This window comes from Neophocaena asiaeorientalis, unplaced genomic scaffold (genome assembly GCF_003031525.2).
Source record: "Neophocaena asiaeorientalis asiaeorientalis breed wild unplaced genomic scaffold, Neophocaena_asiaeorientalis_V1.1 scaffold134, whole genome shotgun sequence".
NCBI lineage: Eukaryota > Metazoa > Chordata > Mammalia > Artiodactyla > Phocoenidae > Neophocaena > Neophocaena asiaeorientalis.
This window is the reverse complement of record NW_020185339.1, coordinates 4,400,302-4,425,656: the sequence shown is the minus strand read 5'-3', so window position 1 is coordinate 4,425,656 and position 25,355 is coordinate 4,400,302. Positions and strand designations below refer to the sequence as shown.

The 25,355-nt window shown below is 35.7% G+C and overlaps 1 protein-coding gene across 1 annotated transcript in view; it reads left to right on the top strand.

The window, feature by feature from the left end:
• Window positions 1-25,355, top strand: part of OTOGL (otogelin like) — a 143,443-nt gene that overhangs the window by 19,310 nt on the left and 98,778 nt on the right. The window contains 10 exon segments of the mRNA XM_024737005.1: window positions 2,975-3,180; window positions 8,200-8,327; window positions 8,688-8,794; window positions 15,548-15,654; window positions 16,505-16,630; window positions 17,883-17,991; window positions 19,043-19,089; window positions 19,763-19,908; window positions 21,808-21,931; window positions 23,805-23,982. Coding sequence (XP_024592773.1) covers window positions 2,975-3,180; window positions 8,200-8,327; window positions 8,688-8,794; window positions 15,548-15,654; window positions 16,505-16,630; window positions 17,883-17,991; window positions 19,043-19,089; window positions 19,763-19,908; window positions 21,808-21,931; window positions 23,805-23,982 — 1,278 coding nt within the window.

The following is a 25,355-nucleotide window of genomic DNA, read 5'->3' as shown; positions in this document are numbered from 1 at the left end:
GTAACCTTTAAGTTATAGCATACAGACATAAAAATTTCAGTAGGCTCCAAAGCCAGCCAGGTGGCCAGGAATCTAACAGTTTAGTCTCCCTAATGTTTTTGCAGGATACAAATACACTTATATAGGTGGAGGTAAGATTATTACATCTACTTGTAAGAGAGATTCAGGAGAAATCCTTATAGTTCAACTCAAATTATTTTTGCCCCCTTTCTTAAATCTTTTCTTCTTCTTTTTTTTTAAACAGTAAATCAAAATAAAACTTAACCTCTGAAAATCCTTTCCAAATTTGTGTGAATGAGGTTTGGGTGTCAGGATTTTCTGTTAGTGTTCTGATGAAGAGTTGAGAGTCAATAAATAACTGGTCTTCTTGAATAGCTAAGAGAGGGGCCCACTTGTAGAACTGAAACTTTAGGGGAAGCGGATGTTTATTTATTTGGTGGAAGGTTTCATACATTTTAAACTAGAAGTACTGTGGAGTAATCTACCATCCAATCTAAATAAATATAGAAATACTCAATTTTAAGTTGCCCCCCCCATCCTTGACACACTCTCTATCCCTTTTCTCTGTTTAATATTTCTCCTTCATGTCATCTAGCATAGTACATATTTTAGTTAAATTTCATCATGAATTTTATTAACTGTCTTCCTCTAATGGGATATATTTCATGAGGGCAGGTATTTTTTGTGTTTTGGCTGACTTATGCTGAGAAAAGTAAATTGCGATAGCACAATTCTATCCATCATTCAGAATTCGCCAGCAAGTGTTTGAACCATGGGGATTTTTTCCAGGGCAATGGCTGTACCAACCTATGTACTTTTTTTTCAGTTTAGATTCCTCAAGAGGCAGCAGATGATAGCAGGAAGGGCTTTGGATGAAGCACCAGGGGAGCCAGGCACTGACCCAGATTTTGTCATAGTCAGGCAACCCCAAGCAGCCCCTCTGCCTCTCTTGGGCTTATTTTCTTCATCAATTGGGTTCTGTACTTTTCATTTTCTTATAAAAGAAAGATTATCCATTTGAATGGGAAGGTAATGCACTTACATATGTGTTTCTTGGAGCTGAATTTAAACAGTGGTTTAGGATTTTTATATGGGATTTGGGGTAACATAGTGGGCACTTAAAAATTATTGTTTTGTAAAACAAAAACACCATTTAAGTAGATTTTCAAGAATACTAACCCTTTGTTAAATATAGGACATAATATTTAAATTTTAACTCAGAAAAAATATTTCTTTGAAGATTTCCATTTGTATAATAGAAAGAAGATGGTTCGTATTACTCAGCTAAATTGCTTATAATAATGCTATACCGGGCCTAGGGCCTATCTCATAGCAGAGGCTAGATAAACGTTTACCAAAATGAAGTCAAATGTGTTTGGCTCTGCACATCATACTTTACCTTTCTGGACTTCAGTTCTCTCCCCTGTGAAATGCAGGGTTTTGGTACATATGAACCTGTGAATAATTTTCTGTATTAATCTGTGCATTCAGTTTAGTTTGCATTATTAATGTTTCAAGTTGCGTGGAGGTTTTCTTAAATTTATGGGAGATTATCTAACTTCTAGTATCATCACCCATCTCTACTAGCATCTTTTAATGTATAGACATTTGGATAATCACAGTTATGCACGTTTTGTTTTCAAAAATTGTGTATTTATTCAAATTTACTATGAAAGAGATCAAGTGACAAATGACCAAACCAAGGAATACCTGCAAAAGAAAAACTATACCTTGCCGCAGTGAACATCCCATTGCTATGGAATATCTTTATAAAACATGGCTCACTTTTTTCAAGTATAGCTTTTATAAACTTGCAAACTTAAACAATATTATTTGTACTTTTACTAGGAATTGAAGATGAATTTCTTATGTTTATAATTTTTAATAATAATAGTTTATGACAGTAAAGTCATTTATTCTCTGGTGTAAATTTTAGTTATTTTCCTATTCTTATAAATCTTATGACTAAAAAATTATCTGCACACATACTTGTGGAAATGATTACAGATATTTTGAATTGTTTCTTTAGGGACTATCCCTATGTTAATGAGTATGTTTAATTTTATAGTTTTTATTTCATGTAGCCATGTTCTTACTGGAAAGGAACTCACTAATTTGAAGTTTTTGAGAGAAATGTATGAATGTACCTACTAACCTCTCACCTCACATTATTCACTTAGCCTGGCTAGTTTTCTTCTGTCCTCTTATGTCTCTCACTTCCTCTGTATGTGTACATGCTTGTGAAAAATGGAAAGACTAGACATTGGATCAGGAGTTTAAATATTCAATGTGACCCTTGCTTAAATAGACCAAATTGTATGCAACTTAAAAATTATGAATATAATCCTTACGAATACTGTATGGAAAGTATTTTTTATTCCTAATAATATACTTTGCAGCATTAAAAATATAAATTATAATTAACATGGCTTTTTCTTTTGGAAAACAATGACTTGTACCAAGGTGACATTTTGGGGATAGAAGCTCTTATTTCTTTACAGCCAAGTTTAAAACAAAATTAAACAAAATCATCACTCAAAAATGTGTTTACATACTTTGAGTATTGTTTGTTCTTACTTCAAAATTGTTGAGTAGCATTTTTAGATTATCTTAAACTCTCTAGATAAAAATATAAATACATTCAGCTCTCATTATTCTAAATAGACAAGGTTATTTTCCAGATTTTAAAAATCACTGACATTTAGCAGAAGTGTGCTTTTGGTTGGTCGAAAGAAGCATCCAATTATAAGTATAAAATCTTAATCAGTATGTGAAAATAGGTATCATTTTTACTGTCTTTTTATTTCAATATTAAAATTTCAAAAATGTTGAAAATCTAACCGCATAGTTTATTCAATAATTTTGAATAATAATTATCTTTTATTTAATTCTCATTCACTTCAAGAAAGAAATAGATCATCTGTAATTGATGTTTCATCATAATTCTTAGATTGCCTTTGTTCTATTTTTCAAGTTTAACATTGCCTCAGACAATTGGACAAGTTTTCATTGAGAAACTAGCTGACTATATTCTGGTGAAAACAACCTTTGGTTTTTCATTGGCTTGGGATGGAATATCTGGAATTTACCTGAAGCTGTCTGAGGAGCATAAAGGGAAATCATGTGGCCTATGTGCAAACTACAATGACATTCAATCTGATGATTTCATCATTCAGCAAGGTAAGTGGAGCAGAAGAAATGGGTGGGTACTTCTGAGCTCTTCTTCCTTCACTGATCACTCTGTTTATACCCAGAAGGGTACAACTTGTCCTAGGTTGGGTAAAAATGGTAGCTATCACTTGCCTGCTTATGTGATTTTAAGTGAAGCTTGAACACGAAAATATTTTTGTGTCATTCTTGAAAGCCATGAGCTAGCTTACATTTGCTAAATTAATACAAGTCAGGTCTTACTCATGTAACAAATACTAACTGAGCATTTACTTTGTGTCTGGCACTGTTGTAGGAGCTTGGGATATATCAGTGAAAAAAAAAAAGCTTCTCCCTTCTTGGGGCTTATATCAACATTTTAGTGATTCAGACCCATTTGGGGCAAACTTGTCTACTTTTGGGCAACAGATATTTTGCTTCCAGTCTTGATAGGAATAAATTAAATGACTTCCATGTAATAGTTTTGTAAATACAATAAAATGTGAGCAGAATTGATAAAAGTTGAGTAATAACTTGAAATGGTTTTTATCATGTATAATGATGTACATATCATTCATTCATCTATTCTAAGTCATGAAACTGGTCCCAATGAGCTGTTAAAAATGGGTTTTGTTTCAATATGGGTACTAGTTTGCAGTGGCAACAAAATAAGAGAATTACAGGACACGATCATGATTTAGGTCCACATATAAATGTGCAATAAAAAAGAATACTGTTCTTAGTACCAGAAGACCTACCTGGCTTTGAATCTTGTTCAGCTCTTACAAGTTTTGTAATTTGAGGCATCTCAATTAATCTCTCTGATACTCAGTTTCTTCAGCTGTAAAATAGGGATTAAAATAATTTGGAACACAGAGCATTGTTAATAATAATAGCATAGCTTGATACCATTTAGTAATAGTTAATATGGGTACATAGCTATATTATTCCCAACTCTTACAACATCCTGTAAAGTGGGTGTATTTTCTTAATTTTACAATGAGGACACAAGGTGATGTGCCCAATGTAACACAGCTTGTAAATGGTGTTATCAGAGTTGAGTTAACAGATCCAACTGGCTCCCAATTCTATTCTTAGATAAATGTGAGAGAAATTGACTTTTAATCTGTAAAGCGCTATATAATACTGTTTGTTTTATATTATAAAATTAATAGAGAAGAGTTGCCCATATGTTGTGTTTTAAGGGAATGAAAAGCCTACTTAGAGTGTGGGTTCTGGAGTCAGAATGTGGGATTCATATTCTGCTCTGCCACTTGTTAAACTTTCTAAGTTTAATGATATACTAGTAGTGTATACTTCATAGAGTTGCAAGGATTAAATGAGGTAATCCCTGTAAAATACTTAGTACAGTGTCTCGCTTGGCACATAGTTAATACTGAATAGATTTTAGCTAATTTATTAGCATCTCCAAGTGTTCTCAATGAGCCTACAATGGAGGTAACGTGAAAATGTTTGATTAAAGACACTGCTTTAAGAGGCCCTTGTCAAAATGCAAACATTTTCCCAGGATGCATAATGCTTCATCAGTATTAGTTTACTAGTAGCTAAAGAGCAGGGCTTCAAGGAGTCAATTTTCTTACATGCAAAATGGAGATAATAATAATGACCCTTAGAGCTTCCCAGCCTCTGAGAATCTAATGAGAAAATGTAAGTGAAAGTGTTTAAAAGTCTGTGAGCACAGTACAAATGTACAGTATTGTACATTTCATCACGAAATGGTGTTTTGCATCCAGTTGGGTATTTAGAATGAGAGAGTTCACAAACTTGGAATCTTGAGACTATATTAGGAAGTAGGGTTTTGGACGTAGGCAGAACCAATCAGATGGCAGCTATTGATTTCTTTTTCTTCTGTATCAAAGCTTTATGAAAAAAATAATACTCAATTCAATTCTCAGTGTTAGAGTTAAAGACTGCCATGGGCAACTTCCCTGGGGACATCTAGGGAACATGGTATAGAAGTTGGGATAGAAAATAGCATCCGCTCTTGTTTAGAGGCAGAGAGACTCAGATTAGGATTTGCGTTAAGAGTCAGACAGACTTTGATAACCTGGAACATAAAATGGTTGCTTACAGTGAGATAATTGGGCAGCACGCAGAGGGATGTTAGCAGATTATTTGTGGGAGAAGACCGGGAGGAGGCAATTTGACTGAATTACGGCTGAACTGGCAGAAGGCAAGAAGGACCCTGGAAAGTATACGGAAGGAGCCTAAAGAGAGATTTCAGCTTTTTCATAATTTTATTTAGTGCACAGAGTAAAGCAGAATGATAAAAAAACTAACTTATGATAATTTATAAAGATGTGACTAGAACCTGCTTTCCGATTTTCTCTCATACCGTAATAATGCAAGAATATGTCTACAGGTGAACTGTATTACCTTTAGCTTAAAGATGCCTAGTATTTTCTTGAAACTCAGCCTGTACTTTGCTGATTAGATAAATCTTTAGAGGCAGAGAGGTAGTTTGATTGAATCCCATTGAATTAATAATTTCTTAACAGTGATTAAAATTGTATTTCTCTCTGTATTCCTATGCATTCTTCAGGCATGACTTCACAAAGAAATGAGCCTTTTCAGAATTTCTGTAGATATAAAAATATTTAAATTTGTTGTCTAGTTGAGATTCTGGTTCCATAATTCATGTCTATGGCTAGCTACTCATAGAAGCCCTGATTTACTCTTGTTTTTCCCAGCATAATAATTAATACTGCCTCTCTTTCACTCTTAGAAGTGTTCCAATATGGACAGTAAATTGCTCCGTTTGTAGTACATTTTATATGAAACATTTAAATTTTAGTTTTGTAGGCTCCCAGACCACCAACTGATATGGATTTAAAGTCTCATAGTAACCAACATTTGTGACTTTTTTGTTAATGCAATGTAGTGAAAACAGCTAAATATGTGGTTAAAAGCTGGAATTAAAGTGAACTCTAAGGGATTGCCCAGGTTGTTTAGTTACATTAAAATTTGTGCATAAATATGGAAATAGGTGGGCCTTTAGGAAATTTTTTTGATTCTGCAGACCTTAAAAGTATGATGATGCTTTGAAATGAAATGTGACTATAAATTTACTTAAAAGGAACATCAGTTTTTCCTTTTAAAAATAAGTATATTTGGCTTCCCTGGTGGCACAGTGGTTGAGAGTCTGCCTGCCGATGCAGGGGACACAGGTTTGTGCCCCGGTCCAGGAATATCCCACATGCCGCGGAGCGGCTGGGCCCATGAGCCATGGCTGAGCCTGCGCGTCCGGAGCCTGTGCTCTGCAATGGGTGAGGCCGCAACAGTGAGGGGCCCGTGTACCACAAAATAAATAAATAAAATAAAAATAAGTATATTAGACCAGACCCATGCTTGGTTCAGGGTATAGCATTTCCAACAATATCAGAGATAATAAAGTGGACCAAACATCTAGGACTCTAATAATCTATTTAATAAATATGGAAAACTCCCTTGTATTTATTCGTTCACTTATTTAGCCAATATATTTTGAGCACCTACTCTATACCAGATAGTAAACTAGGGATCCAGCAATAGGACAGCTTAGACAAGCTCTCTCCCTTCATGTAGTAGAAGGCAAAATAAATAGACAAATTAAAATATAATTTTTGTGAGCAATAGCAGCCATTAAAAAAGGGGGAAAAGGAGACTAAGTGATAGAACGGTGTATGTTTGGTGGGTCTAGATCATGTGCCGGAGAAAGCTTCTCTGAGGAGGTCATATTAAATAGATGTCCACATGAAGTAAGGGAGACAGCAGAGGGAAGATTGGGGTGGGGGAAGAGTGATTTCGAAGGAGGAGATGCAAGAGCAAAAGCAGGAGCAGGGTGGAAATGAGCTTGAGTGAAGGACATTATAAAGCTTGTATGACTGGAGTAGGCTGAGCAAATATAGGAGTGGAAGATGTAGGAGGGATAGGGTGGGGTAGAGTGGGTGAAACAGGTGGGGAGTTGGGGGAGTGCAGAGGCCAGATCAAAAAAGTCTTCCAGGCCCCTGTAAAACTTGGGATTTTATACTAAGAGCGCAAAGCGTTCTTATAGATGAACTTTTACAATCTTCCCCAAAATTGGTAGTAGTAAGTAGACATCTTCCTATCTTGAAGATGCTGAGATAGAATGGTGAACCATTTGGCTTGCAGTTTTTGATTCTAGTGGTGCAGTAGCTTGTCATCGCTGGTGGACCTGTGGCTGTGTAAATCGCAGTGGTAGAGATGCTAACACGCAAACATGAAGGCTGTCAGATGGAACTTTGAGATGTCATCTTGTTTGGGTCTGCGGAGTCCTTGAGATTTCAGATTCAGCCCTTGTCCGAACGTGGGGCAGGATTAATTTTCATGTCAGACCCTGAACTTGTCCTCAGGCCAGATAGAAGGCCCAGAGTGCTCACCACCAACTGCCTGTTTGTTGCTGCCACATAGTAGCTCCTGAATCTTGCCTCTGAATAATGCTGGGATGGTATCAGGATTCCTAATCTGTCCCGAGCATCTTTAGAAACACTATTCATCATATTCCAATGGAATGAATTCACTTCTTAGTACCCTCTTCTCCAGGTGTCTTTTCCATTTTTTCATTGTCTGTATGACCATCCTCTGAAATCTCCACAAGGGCTCTAGGTACCCCAAAAATGGAGCTACAATTTTAGTAAGGTTCTGACTTATGTCAAATAGAATGAGAGGGCTGTCTGAAAATTTTCATACCAAACTTTGACTTATGTTTCTTAATTTTATGCATATTTTTTCTCCTCTCTGCATTATAAACTGCAGGCTTTACTGGTATTCATTTTGTACCACTCACTTTTCAACCCTTCCCCATTTTGCTTCAATGAAGTTTGCTTTCTCTCTCCAATGGTATTAACTTTTATTTGGTACTTAAACTTGGTTCAATTTATTTTTATTATGCTGAAGTAATGTTATAGTCTAATATCATTGGTAATTATAAAGTTTAACTTTTTGACCAGGAAGTTTATGTTGGTGAACTGTGTCTTTGTGGAGAGTGATCCTATTATACATATTTTTTTTGTATATGTTTGTGTGAAATAGAGGACTATACAGAAGACATTGCTATGTTTGCAAATAGTTGGTTGGTGCAAACTCCAGATGACACCAAATGTGTACCCACACCCTCAGATTTTCCAAATCCATGCTCCAGTGGAATGCCAGCATTTGAGGTAACTATGACGTGAAAAATTTAGGCATGTTGGATACACCACACATATACTGTATCTGTATATTTAACACTAAGCATTTTTAGCGTAAATACTACATAAACACTGTTAAAATCAGGAAATGTAATGCAACAAGAATAACTTTATGATTATTTCAAAAATGGTGAATACAATGAGTTTCATAAAAGTAGTACTCATTATAAAAATATATAGTTAGAAAAATGTTGTTTAAAATTTATAAGCCTACATACTTTCTCTTTTCTAGTAAGAACAGAGTGTCTTGCAAACAGATCAGTAGAAAAAAATGAGAGTACAAGCATGTCATTCAGTATGTTCTGCTGACCGCCATCTTTTTCTGCATAGGCAATCTTCTTCAAGTGTCAGATACTGTTGCAGTTTCCCTTTTTGAGCTGCCATGAATATATTGATCCATATTTATATATTGCCAGCTGTGTTAATGACCTTTGCAAGTAAGTGAAATGATTTTATTTGCAATAAAATTTTCTTTATCCAAAAAGAAGAGCAAAAACCATTGTGTAACTTCATCATCTCAGCAGTTCACAAAATGTAATGGGAAATGTAAAACATAAACTGTGCTAACAGCTATTAAAATCTTACTGGATAACAGGTACAGTCTGAATGTTTTATATTAACAGCATGAACAGAATACATTAGTTCTTATACACTTTTTGTGCCACTGATCCCTTTTGGGAATCCAGAGAGGCTATAGGCTCTTTTCAAAATAGTGTTTTGAAATGCACAAAATAAAACATATAAGATTACAAAGGAACTAATTATACTGAAATAGAATTACTGAAATAGTAAAAGAAATGAATTTCTGATCCACGTCCTCTTTTATATGCATTTCAGGTCTAATAACTAATGTAGTTTGATATAGTGATGAGTATAAACAATATTTTGAGATATCTGCAACAATTAAATGAGAAATGAAAATATGGAAAAATGAGATGTGAGTTACATTGATGACAAAGTTACAGATTCTGCTAAGAACATTGTGATGTGTTGCCCATGTATGTAATTGAAAGAAGTGCTAAATATCAGCTGGAGATTAGCAAAAATAAACATGTAGTATTTTTTACATCCAAGGGCACAGACTCTTGCCTTCACTCCCTGCTTAAGAACACGTAGACTAAGGTGGTTGTCTAGGGAACAAATTCAGTGAGACTCATCATAATGTGTTCATCAATGTAGAACTTATAAATTACCCATTTTTGAGGTGAAGTCCTTTTTATTTTAGTTTTTCAAAAGTTTATCAAGTGAAAGATACATGCACCCTGATATTCATAGCAGCACTATTAACAATCGCCAAGACATGGAAGCAACCTAAGTGTCCATTGACAGATGAATGCATAAAGAAGATGTGGTATTTATATACAATGGAATACTAGCCATAAAAAGAATGAAATAATGCCATTTGCAGCAACATGGTTGGATCTAGAGATTATCAGACTAAGTGAAGTAAGTCAGAAAGAGAAAGACAAATACTATATGGTATCACTTATTGTGGAATCTAAAATATGATACAGGTTAACTTATTTACAAAACAGAAGCAAAGACATAGAAAACAAACTTGTGGTTACCAAAGGGGAAAGGGGGTGGGGAGGAATAAATTAGGAGTTTGTGATTAGCAGATACAAAATACTGTATATAAAATAAACAACAAGGTCCTATACAGAGCAGGGAACTATATTTAATATCCTATAATAAACCATAATGGAAAAGAATATGAAAAATAATATGTATATATATGTATAACTGAATCACTTTGCTGTACACCAGAAACTAACACAACATGTAAATCAACTATACTTCAGTTAAAAAAAAATTACCAAGTGTATGTGATTAGCTACCTTGAATGTTCGAGAATATCTCAAGAAATTTTTATGTTTGCATCTTTTAAGTATCCCAAGTTTAAATGGTACATGGGAACATTGCTGTAAAGGGACCAAACTAATTTTTGGTTGAGTAAAACCACTGAAATTATATCTTGGGTAGCTTGTTAAGAGGTCTAAGTTTATCAAAAGTGAAAACAGAGAGGAAAGGTTGAGGTAGTGTGAAGTTATTTATAATCACTCTGCTTTAATTAACTTAAGATTATTATAAAAATAATGAATGTAATAATATTTTCCAGATATTAAAATGAGATTGTTTGGGAAACTTCTTAATTTTGAATAAAGTAAAGTTATACCTTTATTTGTATGTATAGTCTCAGGGATTTCTGAACTAATGCAGGAGCTTTGAAAGAGCATTCCCTCTGCCTAAAATATTGAGTACTGACCTTTATATTTTACAACATTCTGTCCTCTATTTGGTTTTATTTTTCATTTAAGTGCTATATTGTTCTATCTCTGTTCTATCACTTAGTCTCTTTTTTGAGAATCTCTGTAGGTAGTCCATTGTCCTTATTTAGCCATCTATATGGAATTAACAATTGTTCTTATTCCATGATGACTCATTCTGGGACCATTCTCCAACAGTCTTCTCACTTGTCTTATCATCTTTAGCACTCGTTTCTCAAGTAGCCTGAAGTGAAGGATCACTTGGCAGATCCAGAAAAGTCAGTCGCCATTTATTAGTTGGGATATTGTTTGGTTGCTTCAAAAGCATCAGTGGCTTCGATTCAATTGAATGCTTATATTTCTCCATTGACTCAGTGACACTATTGCTATGTCATCCCCCAGGGCCTAGGGTATTATTTTCAATTTCATCGTCAAAACTGGCTCACCACTGCCATGTTCATATTTTAACCCTTAGGAAGGGAGAAAAGGAAATAGAGGGCTGTCAGCACTTTTAAGGATGTGATGTGGAAGTTTCATGCACATTCTCACTTTTAACCCTTTGGCCAGAACTTAGAAACATGGGCCATACCTAGAAGTAAGGACAGCTGAGAAATGTTGTCCTTGGCTGGGCAGCCATATGCCTAGCAAAAACTTGCAGTTCTAATACTAAAAAGAAGAGGGAACTGGGCATGAAAAGTAGCTGGCCAGTAGATGAAGCAGCTACTTCATCTGAAATTTCACCATTAAGAAGTTAACATTTTTGTCTTTTGAAATTTTGATGTATTTAGGCTTTGGACTTCAAAACCTAATTGCTTTCTTTAGGGCAAATAAAAACAGCAGGATTGTGAAACACCTTTTACTGGTTGAAATCAGCTGACACCTTAAGATACGTATCTGAGGTGAAGAGGCAGGGCAGAGCAGGCAGGTAATACCAAAGAAAGGGCTTTATAATGGAATAAGTGGGCATTGATAAAATGGAAGTGAGAAGGTACCAGGGTTAGCCTTTCACTCCCCTCAATATTTCACCCCGGACTATACCTACCTACATTCTTTTTCCCCTAAAGGAGATTCTCTTCATTTCTTATGTTAAGGGACTGCCTACAGGGATCCTATACCATGATTATATAATTGTGAATCTGCTGAACACAAATTAATTTCCTGCTTGGATTATGATAGTGTATTGAATTCAATTCAACACATTTTCTAAGTGTTTATTCCGAGTTGAGCATTGTGCCACATCTTGGTGAAATAGAAACAATTTATTATGTTGATTAAAAAAATTTTTTTTTTAAACCCACATTTGTTCATTTATTTATTTTTGCTGTGTTGGGTCTTCATTTCTGTGCGAGAACTTTCTCTAGTTGCGGCAAGCGGGGGCCACTCCTCATCGCAGCACACGGGCCTCTCACTATCGCGGCCTCTCTTGTTGTGGAGCATAGGCTCCAGATGCGCAGGCTCAGTAGTTGTTGCTAACAGGCCCAGTTGCTCTGCGGCATGTGGGATCCTCCCAGACCAGGGCTCGAACCCGTGTCCCCTGCACTAGCAGGCAGACTCTCAACCACTGTGCCACCAGGGAAGCCCTATTATGTTGATTTTTAATTTATTTTATTTTATTTTTAAATTTTTTGTTGAAGTATAGTTGATTTACAATATTATATTAGTTTCAGGTGTACAACATAGTGATTCAATATGTTTATAAATTATACTCCATTTAGCATTATTATAAAATATTGACTATATTCTCTATGCTGTACATTACATCCTTGTATCTTATTTATTTTATACCTAGTAGTTTATACCTCTTAATTCCCTTCTCCTATCTTGCCCTGCCCCTCATCCCTCTCCCCAGTGGTAGCCACTAGTTTGTTCTCTGTGAATCTGTTTTGTTATATTCATTCATTTCTTTTATTTTTATTTATTTATTTATTTATTTTTGCCGTACGCGTGCCTCTCACTGTTGCGGCCTCTCCCGTTGCGGAACACAGGCTCCAGACGAGCAGGCTCAGCGGCCATGGCTCACGGGACCAGCTGCTCCGCGGCATGTGGGATCTTCCCGGACCGGGGCACGAACCCGTGTCCCCTGCATCGGCAGGCGGACTCTCAACCAATGAGCCACCAGGGAAGCCCCATTTCTTTTATTTTTTTAGATTCCACATATAAGTGAAAACACACAGTATTTTATTTTTCTGTCTTATTTCACTCAGCATAATACCCTTCAGGTCCATCCACGTTTTTGCAAATGGCAAAATTTTATTCCTTTTTATGGCTGTGTAATGTTCCATTTATAATATTCCATAATATCTTCTTTATTCATTCATCTTTGCTGGAAGCTTAGGCTGCTTCCGTATCTTGGCTATTGTAAGTAATGCTACTATGGCAAAACAAATTCGGGGTGTTTACAGAACACAAAAAAGTGTTGCTGGAGCATGGTGAATGGGAGAGAGAGAGGAGATGAAGTTAGAGAAGGAGGCAGGGTCTAGATTACCTAGAGTCTTAGGGCTCATAGTAAGGAGTATGAATTTTTGCTTGATCTTATTTCATACAACTTGACTATTCTCAGCAGATCTGAATTTGCCCTTTGCCTTATCTCTTACCCTACTCTGCTTATTCTGGGTAGACTGACTGTGCTTTAGCCTGAATTATGTCAGAATGTCAGTTAGTTCATTTGGGATATAATAAATCTGGGGGGGGGTAGTATAAAATGAAAATGCAAGGCCCCCTGTTAAAAACATTGTTGAGAGAATTTCAAGATAGTGACAGCAGAGCGTGAAACCGAGTACAGGGTCCAGCTAAGTGAAGGGCCTTTTTAAGAGCAGGGCCTTGTGTGACTGACTACACAGGTCACATTCCCATAAAGCTGGCCCTGATCTTGATAAATGTTGCTGAAAAAAAGGAATGCCTTCTACTGATGAAAAAAAACAATGCTGCTGTCAACATTGATGTGCATATATCTTTTTGAATTAGTGCTTTTGTTTTCTTCACATATATACCCAGGAGTGGAATTGCTGGGTCATAGGGCAGTTCTATTTTCAGTTTTTTTAGAGAACTTTCATTCTCTTTTGCATAGTGACTGCCCCAATTTACATTCCCACCAACGGTTTACTAGAGTTCCCTTTTCTCCACATCTTCTCCAACGTTTGTTATTTTTTTTGACAACAGCCATTCTGACAGGTGTGAAGTGATAATCTCATTGTGGTTTTGATTTGCATTTCCCTGATGATTAGTTATGGTGAGCATCTTTTCATGTGTCTGTTGGCCATCAAAACAAAAAACAATTTAGAAATAGTCCCTGTCCTAGGAACTCAGATTCTAATGGGGCAGAGAAACAGACCTTCAGCAATTATACATGCTTTAAATGCAAAGTGCAATGAATGTGGAGCAGAGAACTACTAACTTTATCAGGTAGTGCCTAGAGGAGACGACAGCTGAGTTGGAATTTGAAGGATGATACATTACCAGTTCTTGAACTTGTCGTGTTTCTGCTTCTAAGAATGCTAAACTGAGCAGCAAGGAAATGCTTCTAATTTTGCCACACCCAAATCTATTGATTTATTGATAAAAACAACTATTATTTAATGTTCATTTTCCCTATTAAAGTTCACATCCAAAATGGAAAAATAAGCTTATTTTCCCCTCAGTAAATTGCAATAATAATTTCTTTCTTGCCCGATTGTTGTTTTTATGCAATGCCAAATGTAATATGCCCAGTACAGTTCCTAGCATAACATAGTCACAGTAAATAGTAGCTATTTGAATAATAGTTGCATTGGGTTGGAAAGCCAATATTCAGTTACTTTGTTAGTTTTCAGAGCCTCCATTAATTGTAGGAAACAATGCACATATTTAAAGTAAATCATAGATTTTAATGTCTTTCTAGGAATTCAACAGTTTTAACTTACCTTGTTTTTCAGAGACTTTTCTTATTCGGAGGTTTAGAATATTTTCTGAGTTTCTGAAGTTTATATGCTCAGTCCTTTTTTTTCCTTCTAAAGCTCAGTTAATTGGACTAGATAAGCTTCATGACTCAATTACAGTAGCACAGGATAAGTGCAATTTGAGACGGGTGGCTTTGGCTTCTACAACAGAGATACTGAAAATGCTAAGGCTCACAAAATACAACATTCGTAAGGTCATTATCTTGAAAGATATTTAACTATTTAATTTTGAGTTTCAGTTGGGTTGAAAAACAAGCCCACTACCTTATAAACCCTGTTTATTTTATAGATGCCTTGTTAATCTGCGTTGGGAATTGGCAGACCTCTTATATTTGTTTGGAGGAGTTTCTAAGGCGATTATAAGAAAATACTTAGAGATTATTCACTCTTGGCAGCATTATAAAAGTAACTAGATTTAGTAATTTAAACCTGAAAGAATTAAAAATCTTCTTTTAAATCTTAAATTAAATGCTATTTATTTAATCTTTCAGAAGTTCTGCAGGTTATTAGTATTGGTTTTATTCCAGCATGTATACTATCAAGAGCATGGTATCTTAGAAATAATTTTCATATTTGTTGTTTTTGCTGTGATAGAATTTTATCTGTTCTAATAGGATTTGTTAAATTCTGAAAGATCTAGGATGCTTTGCGTGGGAACAAAAAAATACAAGGATTCTGGGAAGAACATCATAATTAAAATAGAAATCTTTTTCAGTACAGGTACTCCCTTGAATCAAATGAAAAGTGGCCAAATTATTGAAAGACTTAGATGAAACAATTTACCTAGGCCTTTTTAGCTGGGATCCCATGTTTATCTGTTTTCTGCATTATTGTACATAACATATTATAATATATTATATACAAGCTGACATCAGCTAATATTAGAATATTCACCACATACTCAGCATTTCTTGAGATCAGGAGCTCAAAGGTATGGTTTCTGTCAATATTTCCTGTGTGATATTGGATCTGTCTTTTCACTTTTCAGAACTCACGACGATGAGACCTATTGTCGAGCAGCCACCGAGTATGCTAGAGCCTGTTCCCATGCTGGCTACCCTATTCAAGACTGGAGAGATGACTTTCCAGCATGCAGTATGTTTCATTATTTTCCAGCCCTCTGCACTTCTATTAATTTTAGGCTTATCCTAGTACTCAAAACTTACCCTAGTGCTCAAAACTAATGAATTGCAAATACTTGTTATTGATGCAATAATGTTGGTAAACTTTTGCATACTTTTAAAACATTGTAATCTCTGTCTTTCTGTGTCTGCCTTACTTCACTTAGTATGATAATCTCTAGGTCAATCCATATTGCTGCAAATGGCATTATTTCATTCTTTTTTATGACTAATATTCCATTGTGTGTGTGTGTGTGTGTGTGTGTGTGTGTGTGTGTGTGTGTGTGTGTGTGTGTGTGTGTGTGTGTGTGTGTGTGTGTGTGTGTGTGTGTGTGTATATACCACATCTCCTTAAGACAAATATCATATGATGTTGATTATATGTGGAATCTAAAAGAAAAAAAAAGATACAAATGAACTTATTCCAAAACAGAAAGAGAGTCACAGACACAGAAAACAAACTTATGGTTACCAAAGGGGAAATGGGAGTGGGGAAGGGATAAATTAGGAGGCTGGGATTAACATATATACACTACTATGTATAAAATAGATAACCAACAGGGATCTACTATAGCACAGGGAACTATACTCAATATTATGTAATAACCTATAAGGGAAAAGAATCTGAAAAAGAATATGTATATATATATGTATATATATATAATATATATCTCTGAATCACTGTGCTGTACACCTGAAATGTATACAATATTGTAAATCAACTATACTTCAATAAAAATTTAAAAAAACCCCCAAAAACCCACTGTAATCTTTTTGAGTGTTGAATAAAGTTGATTTACAGCTTGCCTGTTTGCCCATTTTAGTTGATAAATGTGATGACAGCTTTGTCCATCGGGATTGTATCAGTTGTTGCCCACCAACCTGCACATTTGAGGAACAATGTCTTGGGAGTAATCTCCATTGTCTTGACGGATGTTACTGCGCGGATGGTAAGTGCTTCATGAAAGAAACCATGTCTGCACTCGTGGAAACTAGTACCCCTGTGATCCAAGAATCATGTCTTAATGTCATCTCTCAGGATGATAGGGCTGTTGTGATTTTCTATCCTTGTAGGATTTGATCCTTGAAGTGACTAGAAGGAATGGCTGCTTTTCTTTAGTAAAAGCCTTATTCCTTTGTAAATTTCCTTGGAAGTTTGGAACTTTGTCTTGAAGTCACCCATGGCAGATCTTTTGTTCTCTTGAGTATTTAAAGATATTTAATAATTTATATACTTTAATTTTTTAAAGATGAAATCAAGTTCAGAAAAAAAAACCTTCACATTTTGGCAGTACAAGACTTTAGTCCTGATGTAGTTTTAATATTTGAAATTAGAAGTAATGTAGTAAGTGATAGAAACGGGATTTAAATCTGCTATACTGATAGACATTTATAAGAACATTGAGGATTTACTCAAACCCTTTTATTTTTACAGATTAAAAAAAAATAGAATCCCAGAGATGTTAAGTGATTTTCCCACTGTCATACACTTAATATGACTGAGGACTACTTGGAATCAGATCTGTTGACCTCAGTCCATTGTTCTGTCAGTGCTACTCTAAGTGCTTTGGACCCGTGCCAGGCCTAAACTGTTACCAGCCAGTGATGAGATAAGGAGTTTGCACCAGAATATAAATCCGTGCACCAAAATATAAGTCAATGCTTCCTTCATCTAGAGAGTCTTACTCTGAAAAACAGATCAGCTGAATCAAACACTGTGCTTAGTAACACTGGTTCAACCACCTTTCCTCATTAGAGAGAAGTACTAAATGCAGTTCTACTGTACTAGCCCTTTGAGAAGCACTGCTTGGCTCTTTATTATCTGTGTGATGATAGTGTAAATCTCTCACTTTGACATAAACAGAAATAAAACCAAGAATATACTTTCTCCCTCTTCTCCTCCCCTCTTCCCTCAAAAGCAAAGAGACATTAGTTGCCCTAATTCTGTACTGTGAATCTTGAATTTCTGATGGCAAGTCATGGGATAAGGAAGTTGAAAACCACTGAAATAGACCCTTATAAGGTAGCTACTGATTGAGACAGAGCAAGGCTGTTGGTAACCTCCTTGAAAGTAAAGAAACTTGTTATTTCCAGCACATAGTGTAAGCAAGTGTTCAATAAAAGTTGGTTGAATTATTATATTCAAAGAATACAATCTTTATTATTTATTTTGTGAATTTGATATGTGTTTTTCTTAAATAGGCCTCATAATGGAAAATGGGACTTGCATCTCCTTGGAAAATTGCCCATGTAATTTTCATGGATTAACTTATTCAGTTGGTTCAAAAATTGAACAAGAATGTACTGAATGGTATGTGATTAATGTACAGCTAATTATTTCTGGATACTTGACTAGTTGACCATTTTACCATGACATATGTTTAAAGAAATATACTTTTTATTAATTTTTCTTCCAAAAATTCCAAGACACAGTTTTCCTTTTATTTAAAGCCTTACAGGGACAGGGTGATGGGGGAAACATCTATATTTTCTTTTATGATGTAATTCTCCTCACTTCCCTTGGTAGTTCTATAAAATCTTATATCCATGTGATGAACTGTTGAATTGTCTTGTTATTCATAATCACCAATTTGCACAAACTTTTACCCTTAGAACTTGATGGTTCTCTTGGCCTTCTCTATTGAGTACCTTAAAAAGTGACTATCCAGTTTTTGGCCATGATTAGAGACTTTTAGAAATTCTTCTTAAATTAGCTAACTAAAACTATTATAGCCAAAGATTGAATCCCTTCAGGGCAATCTAAAAAGAAACAGAGGTGTAAATGTCATTAGGCAATTTTCCCTTAGGTGTCTGTGTATATAACTGAAATGCAATTGAAAACTAACCCTGTTCTTAGATACTGATTTGAGTTCCTGCCATTCTGAGACTGCTTCTGTCCTCCAAAATTCATACCTGTTTGATGGTAGAAGGCAGAATTTATCTTACAAAGGGAATATCTTTTCTCTCTCCTTAAGGTCTGTTGATGCTCAAAGCCAACTGTTAAAATTTTTAGTAGATGAGTTAACTTATTAATCTTAACCTCTCTATATATATTTCTCTAATGATGTGGGTAAATACTTTATTGTGTGTGACCTTTTTTGGTTTAATCAATGAGGGAAGGACAGAAACAGAAGTTCTCTGCTTAGTGTTTTTGTTCTTGACTAATGCAATAAATAATAATTTAGGTGCTTGCCAGTCCAAATTTATCAGTTAATTGAACTTTTGGAGAGATGTTTTTCAAGTCAGATTATTGCGAACCTAAAAAACATGATACATTTTGGTTACATTTACCAATACGTTATTGCAAATATTCATACAGTTTCTCTATACAATTAGATGAATATTTTTATCATTTCATTTAGTGTATGTGTTGGTGGAGTTTGGAACTGCACTGAGCATGACTGCCCAGGTAATCTTTTAAAATGTTTTTAAAGACAATGTCTTGATTTTCTTGAAATTGAGGAGGAAGCTAGCACTGATTTTTGTAAGGTCATCTCATATAAATGCAATGATTTCTAAATCCAGATATTAAGAGGATAGTGGAAAATTGAATAAATGATAGCTCTGAGCAGACAGCTTTGGGAAAAATTTACTAAAATAGTAGAAATATTCTAAAAAATATGTGGGACAGCTATCATTTAATAAATTTTAAGTTAAATTGAATAACATAATTTAGTAAGTTTGTCAAACTAATGAATTTTAAACACTTTAGTTATTCTTTTTGATACCTAAAAATTTATCCTAAGTTGACCTACTTCTTTTTAAGAATAAACATAATTTCTTCCTCCTTCTCCTTTTCTCCTTCTCCTCCTCCTCCCCCTCTCTCCCTCCCCTCCCCCTCTGCCTCCTCCTCCCCCTCCTTCTTTTCTTCCTCTTCCTCTTCTTCCTCCTCTACTTCTTCTTCTTCCTCTTCTTCTTCTTCTACTTCTCCTTCTCCTTCTTCTCCTTCCTCTTCTTCCTCTTCTCCTTGCTCCCCTTTTCTCCCCTTTGCTCCCCCTTCTCCCCCTTCTCCTCCTTCTCCTCTTCCACCCCCCCACCTCCTCCTCCTCCTCCTCCTCCTCCTTCTTCTTCTTTTTTGGTAGTTCAATGCTCTGTTGTAGGTGATTCTCATTTTACTACTTTTGATGGTCGACATTATTCTTTCATTGGAATGTGCCAATACATCCTTGTAAAAGGAACTGGAAAAGATAAATTCACAATTACTTTACAGAAAGCTCACTGTGAGCAGGTAAGAACATTTCAAAATGACCAGAGGAATGTTCATTTTTTTGACTCAAACTTCTTATCTCGGTTAAGAATGGTAACATGAATGGGTATAGTTATTTTCTTCAAAAATAAGACGCCACTGATTGTTAAGATGCATCATTATTCTATATACTACAAAGAAAGAAAGCATGTTGATGATTAATCTGTTATACTATTAATATCATGTATCCTGATTTCAGAGATATTAAATATCTAAAAATCTAAATATCTATTAAAATATAAGATATTAAAATAAATTCAGAGATATTAAAATATATTTTAAAATATCAGATTAAATAGTGCATATTTATTGTACTTTCTTTCTTAAAAATGGTATTTGTTTATGTATAGGTTTTTGGAACATTTCATGACTGCACAATAGACAATAAGCTTTTTGTTACTTCCAAACTGCTCTCTCTTTTTTTTCTAACATCTTTATTGGATGTTAATTGCTTTACAATGCTGTGTTAGTTTCTGCTGTATAACAAAGTAAATCAGCTATACATATACACATATCCCCATATCTCCTCCCTCTTGCATTTCCCTCCCACTTTCCCTATCCCACCCCTCTAGGTGGTCCCAAAGCACTGAGCTGATCTCTCTGTGCTATGTGGCTGCTTCCCACTAGCTATCTATTTTACATTTGGTAGTGTATATATGTCCATGCCACTCTCTCACTTCATCCCAGCTTACCCTTCCCCCTCCCTGTGTCCTCAAGTCCATTCTCTATGTCTTTATTCCTGTCCTGCCCCTAGGTTCTTCAGAACCATTTATTTTGTTTTAAGATTCCATATATATGTGTTAGCATACGGTATTTGTTTTTCTCTTTCTGACTTACTTCACTCTGTATGACAGACTCTAGGTCCATCCACCTCACTACAAATAACTCAATTTCATTTCTTTTTATGGCTGAGTAATATTCCGTTGTATATATGTGCCACATCTTTATGCATTCATCTGTTGATGGGCACTTAGGTTGCTTCCATGTCCTGGCTATTGTAAGTAGAGCTGCAATGAACATTCTGGTACACGACTCTTTTTGAATTATGGTTTTCTCAGGGTATATGCCCAGTAGTGGGATTGCTGGGTCAGATGGTAGTTCTGTTTTTACAAACTGCTATCTTAAAGGTGATTTTTGACAGAATTTAACAAGTTTCACATCATTCTAAATAGATATGATGGATTTTTTAGCATTCTGGAATATTTATTTTAAAGACATTTTCTTGAAATAAGCACATCAATAATTTGTAAACAAAGAAACCCAGATTTTCATTCATCTCTTTCTAAATCAAGTAGTCAAAATTTTGCCAAAATCTTTTTTTCTATTTTCATTCGAACATAAAATGGTTGTTTCCAACAAAATTCCAGTCTACTTTGTTAGGTTTTTTTTAGTTTGATTTTTATTTTTTCTTTTGCAATATGTCAGGTCTCAGTTAACCTTCTGCATGGAACAGTAATTCTCTTTGTTCTTTTCTACATTGAATTTTAAAAATATTTAATATACCACAAATGAATTTGGAAAGATCCTTTAATTAGGCACTATGGAAAACATAATTATTGGCACTTTATTGAAAAAATTTCTATTTAATAATCTGTGTAAACTGTATGTATGTATATGGTATATTTAATGTACTACATAAAGATATATTTTATTAGTAATGGGGCTACATTATATTCACAATAAGATGTAATAATAACTATTATATTGCTTATTCTCAAGTTTTCTATATACCATAAGTTTTTATCCATGTGTGCTCTCTCCTTTCTTTTCTCCTTTCTCTCCCTCATCTTCTCCCATTTCCTTCTCCCATTGGTCCTGTCCCTTTCTATGTTTTTCTCTCTCTCTCTCACTCTTTTAATTGATAATTTGATTTTTATGCAGAACCTTGGCTTGGTCTGCCTTCAGTCTGTAACTCTAATTCTGGAGGATGATTTCAACAAACAAGTGACCCTTAGTAGGGGAGGACAGATCCTCACCAGTCCTAACCAGGGCTTCAGTCTGAATGGTAAGAAGCAATGCTGATGGTGTAGTTTTCTTACATGAACAACAACAGCAGCACAACTTCAATGGAGTCTTTTCCCATTAGCCGACTAACCTAACATTTATTGAGTGACTATATGTTGCCAGCTCCTCAGCCGGACTTAGTTGAGACTGCCATGTTTATGGGATCTAGTGTTTATCTCAAGTGGACTAGAGTTTGGAAGAGGAGAGATACGAGTAAACAGCCACTTAAAAATATGATAAACCCAAAGATATGTATAGGGACTTTGGGGGTCTAAATGATTAGGTACAACTCACTCAACCCTGCAGGTATGGTCAGGAAATTTTCTTAAGGAAAGGACTATCTCATTGAGCATTTACAGCTGAGGAATTGCCCAGATGAAGGAGGTGGGGGAAGTGTTCTAGGCATAACAAAGAGGAGAACTATGCAGTATGTTTAGGGGGAACTGTAACTACTTTGGCATTGCTGCAGCATGAAGAGGGTAAGTGTAGAATGTCCAGAGATGAGAAGAGGGAAAGAGATGGGGGTGAGAATGGGAAAGACCTTATTTTTTAAATTGAAGTACATTTGACTTACAATATTATATTAGTTTTAGTTATACAACATAGTGATTCAATATTTTTATAGATTGTACTTCATTTAAAGTTATTTCAAAACAATGATTGTTATTTCCTGTGCTGTACAATATATCCTTCTTGCTTATCTGTTTTATACATAGTAGTTTGTATCTCTTAATTCCATGGGGAATGCCTTATATACAGGGCATCATACTTTGTGGTTTTCCTGGGAGGCCCTGTTCATGCCTGTGTTCCAGTATAGTTGCTAATAACAGTCTGTTTTGCTTTCAGAAATGTCTTGAATTGTGTTATAAATTACATGGTCACAGTCAATGTCGTGCCGGGATGTTGATTGAACTTGATATGAAATTGAATATGCAATTGTTATTATTTGACCATTTTTATGTACAAAGATGACAATCTCATATGCTTCAACCAAATAAGCAATGAGTTTTAATGAGGAGACTAACTTTGTCTTTTTTTTCTTGGTAGACTACTATAACAACATTATGGAAATGGCTTTGAGAAATGTTAGACAGGAGGCACAGATAATAGTTAGGATATTATTTGAGGAGGGTGTACAAGGAATGAGGAGGAACTGATCCAAGACAGTGACAGTAGAGATGGAGAGAGGAAAACAGATTGAAATTTTATTTAGAAAAAAAGTGCTGTCAACTCGGTGATGGATTGGATTGGGGTTGGTTGGGGAAGGACAACAAGGGGGATGAAGTGATCAAAGAATGATTCTCAGATTTCTCGGTTTGGTGACCAGACTGATGGCAGAAATTGTGATAGAGATGCAGGAGCAACTCTTCTGGTTGCAAAAGTCAAATTCAGTCTTGAGCACAAGTTTCTCTTCTCTAAAGATGTCTCATAAAATGGTGCTTCTCTAGTGCTGTGCTCCCCTTTTTGCTGACAGTTTCAAAGGAATGGGGAGTTTTTGAAAAAGTGCCCCTTCCGTATTGAATCATGACCAATTTGTGGGAACACACACACACACACACACACACACACACACACGTTAAGGAAAAGAGATCAGATTTCAAATGTCTAAGGACTGTCCACCCCCACCATGAGATGCTTGCCAACTGAAATTACATGTGCACCTGACAATCTATTAAAAATATCTGCTGAAGACCCAGAGGGAAATGGAAGAAAAGAAAGCAGGCACAAGGTGGTGAAAATTGGCCCCGGAGCACAGGAGCAGGAACTGGGAAGAAGTCTTTTGGAAGAAGACTCCCGATGTTGTACATTAGCGCTAATTTCAGAACACTGCCTGTGAGTCTCAAAGCTGATTTATGTATGTTCTTTTCCTGCAGGAATTGTTGAAATTCAGACTCTGTCATCCTTATTTATTCTTCTAAAAACCACGTTTGGTTTAAAGATGCTGTTTGCTATAGATGGGGAAAGAGTTTATATTCAGCTCACTAGTGCGTGGAAAAGAAGAACGTTAGGTCTGTGTGGCACGTTTAATGGGAACATAAGGGATGATTTTCTGTAAGTATGATCTCTGTATAGCTAACATAATTTAATGACTAGTAATTTAGAGGATATAAATTCTTACATTAAAAATGTTTACTTAACTAATAATAGCTTAGTACTCACTGTTCCAAGAGCTTTACATGGATTACTGTATTTAAATTTTGTAGCAATCCCCTGATTAGTATCTCTGTTTTATAGATAAGGAAGCTAACTGAGGCACCAAAGTGACAAATAAATAGCTCAGTCACATAGCTCAAATACAGTGGAGCTGGACTTTGGGTTTAGGTAGCGAGACTCAAGAGCCTGAAGGCTACCCACAGAATAACTTCCCGTTATTCTCTCTCTGCCACCTATCCTATCAAGCTTAATGGTATTTTATGTAAAAAAAAATTTTGCTGCCTTTAAAAAGTCTTAGAATCATTTGGTATGAATGATAGTAAATTATACTTTAATAATATTGATATCATTTGGTATGAATGATATCTCTAAAGCAACACTGTGGCATCTAAGTTAATTGAATTTTGTGATAGTTGGTGTTTCATTAGGAGAAAAAGCAATAAAATACATTTACACCCCTTGTATTGACAAAGCACTTTCACCTACATGTGATAAGACATGGTGTATAACTTAGTGTAAATGCTTTGAGCACCTGTTATTGTGCTAAGCACTGTGGGACAATAGAGGCAGTAGGACATGGTTCCCATCCTCAAGGAGCTTATCTTGTGGATTGGGAAGGGACAACCGTCTTTCAGAAATAATTTGTTCTAGGTGAGGTATTAATCACAATATGTATAAAAATACTGAGGTGAATTCAAAAAGTTAAGTGTTAACTTGTGTGGTTGTGGCTAGAAGCACAGCAAAATTTTGAGTAGGTCAGGGTGGGCTGGGTAGGCGGGGAGCGTTTCCTGGAGAAGCCATTCTCCAAATGCCATTAAAAAAACACTTCTGCATATTCTTCCTGCTTTGGGTTCTGTCCCCTCCCTAATCTTCCCCATTAACTCCTATTTATTTTTCAAACCAACTCGGTCATTATTTGCTTCAAAAAGTGAGTTTGTATCCCACCAAAGTTAATTTTGACTCTTTTATCTATGAAAATCTGTCGTTTATCTGTCTGGTTTCCACTTAAAACTGCAAAGGCGGGCTTCCCTGGTGGCGCAGTGGTTGGGAGTCCGCCTGCCGATGCAGGGGACGTGGGTTCGTGCCCCGGTCTGGGAAGATTCCACATGCCGCGGAGTGGCTGGGCCCGTGAGCCATGGCCGCTGGGCCTGCGCGTCTGGAGCCTGTGCTCTGCAGCGGGAGAGGCCACAACAGTGAGAGGCCCGCGTACCGCAAAAAAAACAAAACTGCAAAGGCTTTGAGAATAAAGACCGTGTCCTTAATCCTTCTAT